General features: G+C 59.5%; 1 protein-coding gene across 1 annotated transcript in view; it reads left to right on the top strand.

The window, feature by feature from the left end:
* The window catches only part of CDHR2 (cadherin-related family member 2), a 17,684-nt gene that overhangs the window by 6,607 nt on the left and 3,018 nt on the right, over positions 1-8,059 (top strand). Inside the window, exons 2-22 of the mRNA XM_010002105.1 lie at positions 903-978; positions 1,442-1,500; positions 1,683-1,748; positions 1,838-1,977; positions 2,234-2,287; positions 2,516-2,605; positions 3,162-3,251; positions 3,580-3,702; positions 3,780-3,923; positions 4,034-4,109; positions 4,310-4,416; positions 4,495-4,725; positions 4,816-4,971; positions 5,173-5,340; positions 5,606-5,667; positions 5,761-6,001; positions 6,085-6,321; positions 6,591-6,660; positions 6,741-7,352; positions 7,610-7,681; positions 7,935-7,984. Of these exons, the coding sequence (XP_010000407.1) occupies positions 903-978; positions 1,442-1,500; positions 1,683-1,748; positions 1,838-1,977; positions 2,234-2,287; positions 2,516-2,605; positions 3,162-3,251; positions 3,580-3,702; positions 3,780-3,923; positions 4,034-4,109; positions 4,310-4,416; positions 4,495-4,725; positions 4,816-4,971; positions 5,173-5,340; positions 5,606-5,667; positions 5,761-6,001; positions 6,085-6,321; positions 6,591-6,660; positions 6,741-7,352; positions 7,610-7,681; positions 7,935-7,984 (2,924 nt within the window). The remainder of the gene's footprint in view (positions 1-902; positions 979-1,441; positions 1,501-1,682; positions 1,749-1,837; positions 1,978-2,233; positions 2,288-2,515; positions 2,606-3,161; positions 3,252-3,579; positions 3,703-3,779; positions 3,924-4,033; positions 4,110-4,309; positions 4,417-4,494; positions 4,726-4,815; positions 4,972-5,172; positions 5,341-5,605; positions 5,668-5,760; positions 6,002-6,084; positions 6,322-6,590; positions 6,661-6,740; positions 7,353-7,609; positions 7,682-7,934; positions 7,985-8,059) is intronic.

Here is an 8,059-nt window from a genome sequence, read left to right as displayed (position 1 = left end):
GGGGGAGTTTGCACAGGGGTGCCCAGCACACCCCTGGGGGCTCAGGGGGGTTCATCCTAAGCCAGCCCTTGGGGGCTCCAGGGGTAGCTCCGGGCAGCCCACGGGCTGTCTGAGGGGTGTCCTGGGGCAGTGATTGCAGGGATTGAGGGGGATCTTGGACCAGTCTTGGAGGGTGCGCTGCTGGGGTCTGAGGCTGGCCACCTGTAGCCTCTTCTCTGAGAGCTCCCTGACCCGGGTGTGGGGTGAGACAGGGATCACGGAGCAGGCTGGACATCTGGGTGGACCCTAGAGCTTTCTGACCATCCAGACCCCGTGTGTTCCCCACAACAGGGGCAAAGGGGGCTAGGCCTGTGGAGGCAGCGATCCCACGGTGCAGGGCTGGCCATGTCACCCCCCGCTACCTCCCAGCCTTCTTCTGCCTGAATGGAGCTGCACAATTCGCCCTTGTCCCCAGCGGGTCGAAGTAGGTCAGGGAGGCTGGGCAGAGCCCCCGGGGAAGGGAGCGGGGGGCAGAGGGGTGCAGAGGGCCCCAGACACCCGCCCTGGTAGCTGCACCACTGGGTTGGTGCCCGTCCCCTGTCCTGCTGAGACCCTGATGTCCCCAGCCCAGGGGATGCGGGGCGTTTATCCCAGCCCCTCTCCAGTGCCCTGGGCTGGTTCGGGATCCCTCTGCGTCCCCGCAGGCACCGCGTTCCTCCTGGAAGCTGAAGTCCGATGAATGCAGGCTGGAGTGGCTGCATCCTCGGGGACAGCACCCAGTGTGGGAACCCGCGGGGCTGGGGGTGGGGAGCAGGTGTGGGGCTGGGCTAGGCGGGAGCTGGAGGCTGAGCACTAAGAATGAGGAGGAAGGGATTTCTCACCCCTTAATTGCGGTTAATAATTGATGAACGTGTTTACTGTAGGAGGCAAAGTTCTCTGGCGGTGTCAGTGTGCGAGCGCAGAGCAGCGCGCCCAGCAGCATCCCCAGCGAGGCGGCAGGTAAGGGACGTTGCCCCCCCCCGGCTCCCACGGGCACCCGAGACCATCGTGGGGGAAGGCAGGGGTGTCTGCTGGCTGTGGGACTGCCCACGGGCAGTGGCACCACGGTGGTGTCATGGATTGCTCCTGAGCTTCTAGTGCTGCTTGTGATGGCCCCTTTGAGCCCAAGTAATGGAGCCTCCAGCCATGCCCAGGAGAGGCTTCTGGGGTTCTCAAGCACCCCCCTAGCCTCCAGCACCTGGAGGCCAACCCTGTTCCCCTGTGCCGTGTCCCAGATGATCCTGTGCCTGGGGATGAGGGATGGAGTCTGGTGCTCGCTTGTAGGGCTGGCTCAGTGGAGGGACATGTCCCCACCACAGCTCCTCCTGTCTCAGTGGCTGCTCCGCAGGAGGGATTTAGGGTGTCTAGAGGCAGCAGATGGCCACAAGCTCCAAGACACTGGTTCTCTGTTGTGTACCCGCAGGCTCGCTGGCAGGATGGCATGGTGCTCGCTGGTGTTGCTTCCCTTCCTCCTGACAGCAGGTGAGGACTTTGCTCAGCACCTGACACGGGTGGGTGGGAGGTGTTGGAAGTGCTTTCAGCCCCTAACACTTGTTCCAAATTTCCTGAGGGCAGTTGGGACCCCCAAAACTGCTGCCCACCCCGTTGGCACCTTGGTGCCCCAGGGCAAGGCAGAGAGGGCTCAGCACACCTCCTCCTTGTAGTTTCAGGCAACACAGCCCCCTTCTTCAATCTGACCTTCGTCTATGTGCCTGAGGACCTGCAGCTGGGTGAGTGGGGCAGTCTCGGGAGGCTCTGGGGTGCAGGAGGAGCAACCAGGGGGTCCTTGGGCAGGAGCTGAAACTGCTTGTTCCCTCAGGCCAGCATGCTTTCCAGCTGAATGCTACTGATGTAGATGGGGACACGCTCACCTACAGCATCAGCGAGGAGCATGCTTTCTACTTCTCTGTTGATCGCTGGACAGGCAATGTGACACTGAGGAGCTCCCTGGACCGTGAGGTGAGGGCAGAGACAGGAGCAGATGTGCCTGCCAGAGCTGGGGAGTCTGAGGTGACAAGGTCACAGGGCAGAGCCATGAGTCCTGTGGGAGAGCTGTTCATAGCAGCACCATGGGTCGCTCTGTGGCCCCAAAGCCCAGGTGGGAGACCTGTCTGAGAGGAACATCCCACCCAGGGGTGGTGGGTTGGAGGGTATTTGGGCTCCAAGGATCAAGCTCCACCTGGACCTGACCAAGTCCTGCCTTGTGTCCCCACAGCTCCAGGCCAAGCTCGCCATCACCGTTCACGTGTATGATGGGATAAATGAACCAGTGAGTGCTGGGGCAAGGGCTGGGTGGCTGCAGCAGGTGATGGGGACAGGGAGGGGAGCAGGGTCTCACCAGGGCTGTGGATGAAGCTCAGTGGGGAAGGGACTGGAGGTGGGCAGAGGCAGGGGATGCTGTCTGTGGAGCTGGGGGGCATGAGGTGCCAGAGCTGCACCCTGTTTTGCCTGGTACCATCTCCTGCACCCACCCTGTGCTGTCCTTGCCACCTTGTAGATCTCCAGAAAAGTCACAATCATCGTGGAGGACCGTAACGACAATGCCCCAGTCTTCCAGAAACTGCCATATGAAGTGTCCATCCCTGAGGTACCTCCATGGGACGACCTGGCTGTGCCAGGCAGCAGGGCATGGCTCTGGGAGGATCCAGTGTCATGGGTGCAACAGCAGTGGGACAATAATGCATTAAAATGGGATGATCCACACCCAGGCGTGTGGTGACAGTGTGCCTGGGTGTGGGGCAGTCGTGCCGCCAGCACGGCTGAGCTGGGAGTGCTCGGGGCAGCTCCCAGCAGGCACACTGTGTCATGTTGGGGTGCATGGCTGGGACTCTGCCCTTGAGATCAGCTTCTGATCAGGGAGTGCTCGAGCTGCTGCTCAGTCCGGGACAGGGCGAGGCTGGATCAGGGTGCAAACAGGGCGTGAGGATGAGCCCGACTCTGCTCTGGCAGCCCCAGGGGAGGGTGGCATGGGGAACCAGCCTCTGCCTGCGATGAGCAAGGGCAGCAGCTCCTCCTTGCATGGCCCATTGCACTGGCCAGCCCCTGGAGCCCTGTAGGGTGAGAGCACACCAGAGCAGGGCTGGCAGGGGCTGGACACCCCTGCTCTCCCAGACAATGCCCCCAGCAACCCCCTGTGTGCCCAGAACGCGACACTCGGCAGCATCATCTACACCGTGTTTGCCAATGACAGTGACACTGGGAATGCCTCTAAAGTCAGCTACAGCATCGAGGAGGTGAGTAGAGTGCACTGGGGAGCAGGGTGTGCCATACCCAAAACCCACCCCTGAGCCATCCCCCTGGGGCAGAGGCACTTGGGGACCTGACTGGGGGCAGCCCCACAGCCCTGGGGGGCCAGGGGTATGTGTCACGTCAGAAGGGCTGGGTCTGCACTCACTGGGCCATAGGTACAAGGTGCCAATCAGCTGGGGATGAACCAGGTGGTGAGGAAGTCCCCATGGCTCGAGGGCCAAGCCTGGCAGAAGGATGGTGTTTGAGCTCCCATCTCTGCTGGGGCACTTCTGCTCCCTGCCTTGGTGACACAGGATGATGTCCCCTGCCCAGGTGATCCCAGATGACACGAAGAATCACTGGCTTTTCTACATCCTGCCCAACGGGAGTGTGGTGCTCAACGGCTCGCTGAACTATACCAAGAACACCTTCTATCAGATCAAGATCCTTGCCAAGGTGGGGGCCAGCCATGTCGGGGATGCAGGGCTGCCAGGTAAGGGTGCCATGAGACTAATGGGCGTTCTGCTCCCCAGGACGGCGGAGGGATACTGCATAATGAGTTGGTATTCCAGCAGAGCTTTACCTACATGTCCCTGACCATCATTGACCTGCCCAACCTGGACCCACGGTTCCTCAGTGAGACCTACTCTGGCTCTGTGCCTGAGAACTGTGCCCTGGTAAGGAGCCCACCTGTCCCTCTCCCTGGTGACCCGGGGTGTCTGGGCCACTGGGCATGGGGGCAGCTGGAGATATCATGGGTCCTGCCCTGGTGGCCATGTCCCTGCAGGGCACCACTGTGCTGACTGTCACCGCCGTGGACAGAGACACAGGGGTGAATGACAGAATCTTCTACAACATAACCAGTGAGTGATGGGGCAGTGCAGGATGGGCAGGCAGTAAGCAGGGGCATGGTGGGACAGGCAGAAGCATGACCAGACAGCAAGGGGCACCATGGAAACTGGTTTGGGGCTCTCAGGCTCTGCCAGCCTATCCTGCTGGCAGAGAGGGCCAGGCCTCCATCTAACAATGGCTACAGTTGGTTCCTGCTGTCCCCTTACCCTAGACACCAGCATCCCCTTTGCTATCGATACCATCACGGGCACCATCAGTGTGAGTAGCCCCCTGGACCGTGAGCAGCTGCCAAGCGAGGAAGTGCTGCTGGAAGTCACAGTGAGTAGGAGGAACAAGGGAAATCCCATCCTCTTCCTCTCCCAAGGTCCCTCTAACCTGCTTTCTCCTCCTGCGCAGGCACGTGAGGAGAAGCTGGACATAAACAACAAAGTGGCACAGACCAGCACCCTGGTGACAATCGTGGTGACCGATGTCAATGACAACAAGCCCCAGTTCTACAACTGCTCCCTTCCCAACTGCAACTTCTCCACCAGTGCCCAGAACAACTTCAGTGGCAACATCATAGAGCACTCCTCCTCCAGACTGCCTGTGTCCAACCTCAGCATCGTCGCCCATGACCCTGACAAGGTGAGATCTTGTCCAGGGAGCCAGGCTGGGGTGCAGATGCCTGTCTTGGCTGCTCCACCATCCTCACTCCTGTGCATCTCTCCCTGGCAGGGCATCAACAGCAGCTATGAGCTGTACCTGCAGGGTCCAAATGCCAACTCCTTCACTGTCTTCCCCTCAAAAATTGTGGGCACAGGGGAGGTCGAGCTCCTGGTACAAGACCCAGCTTCTGTGGACTACGAGCTAAGCCATGTCATGGTGGTGCAGGTTCGATGTGGGGACAGTCCTGGCTTCTTGCATATGCTGGGGCACAGGGGGAACACAGCCCTTCTCGTGCAGGGTTCAAAAGCCAAAACAGAATGTGGATCTGCCCTGGCAGCTCGTTTGGTTCCAAGGAGCTGGGCTGGAAAGTGACACATCTCATGCCTGGGGACACATGGGAGACACTGTCCCTTCTGCATCCTACAGATCATTGCTAATGACACGGGGAACCCTAAGAACTGCTGCTCCATGGCCACCGTGACCATCAATCTCATTGATAGCAATGACCACATCCCTGAGTTCCCCCAGAGCACCTACAACCTGAGAGTGGAGGAGAACAGCCCTGATGGCACCATCATCACCCCAAACATCACGGTCAGGTGCTGGGCAAGGAGCGGGCACAGCTTAACGTCCCCCAAGCAGGGTGCTGGGTACACCTCACACTGCTGGTGCTTGAGGGCACTGGTCTCTCTGTGCACATGGAAGGAGGCAGTGTCAGCAGGCACACAGGGTGTGGGGACACGTGCCCATCAGGGCCATGTTTTCTGGGATGCTCATGGCCAGCAGCTGGTGTCAGAGACTCATCACTGCCCTGGGGGCTGAGGTGGATTGGCTGGATGCTTCTTTCTCTCTGTTTTAGGCCTATGACCCGGACAGTGGTCTCCTGGGCCAGATCACCTACCAGCTGCTCCCGGAGAGCATGTACGTAGGGGCAGGGCCAGTCATGACCAGGACATTGTCCTGGCAAGGGGGGTCCAGGCCTGAGCACTGGTGACAGCTCCTTGTGTGCCATAGCCGTAATATCTTCACGGTGAATGCCATGACCGGGGCCGTGCTGGTGCAGAATGGGAGCTGGCTGGACCGGGAGACTCGCTCCATCTACTATGCCAACCTCCTGGCCAGCGATGGGGGCAACCTGACAGGGACCACTGTGCTGGAGATCACCGTGCTGGACGTCAATGACAATGCGCCCATCATCACCGGCTCCTACTTCATCTCAGTTGAAGAGGGGAACAACGTGACAACACAGATCCAGGTTTGCATCACTGGAGGTTGGAGAGGAGCAAGGACTGTCCTCAAGGTGCTGGACAGCCCTGTTCCAATACCTGATTCTCTCAGGCCATCGACAATGATGAGCCTGGCAGCCCCAACAGCGAGTTGGGCTTCAAGATATTGCCAGGACCATTCAGCAACAACTTCACCATCAACGCCGCAACGGGTGAGATGCAAAGCAAGGAGCCGCTGGACCGGGAGGCCTTGGAAGATGAGCAGGGGCAGATGGTGGTGACGGTGGAGGTGTATGACCATGGTGTGCCACAGCTCAAAACCTCAGTGAATGTCACCATCACCGTTGGGGTGAGCCCTGGGCACAAGTATGGATGCACTGGAGCAGGCAGAGGCTGCCAGGGCCTGTAAGGGCAGGGAGGGGATGTGGGATCCCTGGCCATGGCAGGGATTCCATGCCCCCAGATTCTCTGTGGGGACAGATGCAATAGTAGATGCAGTGAGGCAGGAGAAAGCTTGTGTGCCTCTGGCCTGGTGGCAGGCACGTGTCCATGCTCCTGTCCACAGCCTGCTGTGGAGAACCTTGTTTCCTGAAGCAGCTTGGACTTTATCTCCTACAGGATGTGAACGACAATGCACCTGTGTTCCTCAACCAATCCTATGAGTTCTCAGTCTTTGAAGACTCTCCAGGTAAAATCTATGTGTCCAGGCTCATGGGTCCAGCAGTGTCCCAGGGCCACTGGGCACTGAGTGTCTGTCTTCACCTGCAGGTGCTTCTGTGGGTATGGTTCAGGCCACAGATGCTGACCGGACAGAGATCAATTCCCGCATTTCCTTCCTACTTCGGGGCACTGGCTCCAGCAACTTCTTGATCCGCTCGTCTCAGCTGAAGCCAGGGCACTACAGCGGGCAGCTGACTGTGGACCCTGATATATCCTTGGACTATGACACCCTGCAGCAGAAGTTCTTCTCCTTGCTGGTGCTGGCGGAGAACACGGCAGCAGACAAAGTGGGGGACACTGCCACCGCCTCAGTGATGGTCCACATCCTAGATGTCAATGACGAGCCCCCCACGGTCCTGCCGTCCTCGCTGCAGGACGTGCACGTGAGCGAGAACGGCACACAGCTGGGCCTGGTCCATGTGGTGAAAGCCTTCGACCTAGACACCAACAACTCACTGGTGTTTGAGGAGCTGGATGTCACCTGCTTCAAGGGGACAATCAGTGCTGGGGAGGTGTGCTGGGACTGGTTTCTGCTGGCACCCAATGGCTCCGTGCTGGTCAACAGCTCAGAGGTTGACTATGAGCTGTGTGACAGGGTGATGCTCACCCTGCGGGTTGAAGACTTGTACACTGAGAAGGGCAACCGCTACAGCCAGAACGGTACAGCACCCACTCCCTGCTCCTTCCACCACCACTTGGCGTGGTGGGCTCTGGGACTTGCCTCTCTCACCTCCCAGGAGGAGCTGTGGAGAGCAGGGTGGGAGTTGGGCAATTTGGAAATGAAGGAAGGGTGTCCCCAGCTCTTTTTGTCCCTGCTGCGGGGACCTGAACCTGGAGGGAGGATGGGGGGAAGCAGAGCAGGGTGCTGCAGGGCTGCTCAGTTGGTGACTGGAGCTCTGCTTATGGGACATTTGCAGAAACTCTGAGGATTCTCATCACCGATGTGAATGACAATGCACCAGTCTTCCTGCCCATCTTGGAGACCTTTGGTGAGCAGATGGGGCTGGTGCATCCTGTGCCCTCCTCTCTGCACCTTTACATGCTCTGCCATACTCCCTGGTGGTGGGGAATGTCCCCAGACCAGGGCAGGGCTGTGAGAGATGCAGGGGCCAGGCCATGAGGCCAAGGGCAGCACAGGGATGCTCAGAGCCCCACTGAGTGCCAGGGCTGTGCAGAACATGGGGTCTGCAGCAAGCCTGGCTGCACACAAGCATGACCACCCTATCTGTCTGTCCCTGGCAGTGGTTGTCCCTGAAATCTCTCCTGTGGACCTGCAAGTGGCTGTTGTGAAGGTGGGGAGCCAGGGTGAGGAGCATCCAGTCTATGGAGCCAGGCTCGCTTGTCCCTGCTGTGGGCAGGCGGGGGGG

This window comes from Chaetura pelagica, unplaced genomic scaffold, assembly GCF_000747805.2.
Source record: "Chaetura pelagica isolate M959 unplaced genomic scaffold, ChaPel_1.0 scaffold356, whole genome shotgun sequence".
NCBI classification, from domain to species: Eukaryota; Metazoa; Chordata; class Aves; order Apodiformes; family Apodidae; genus Chaetura; species Chaetura pelagica.
Note: the sequence above shows the minus strand (reverse complement) of the source record. Positions and strands in the feature narration are given on the sequence as shown.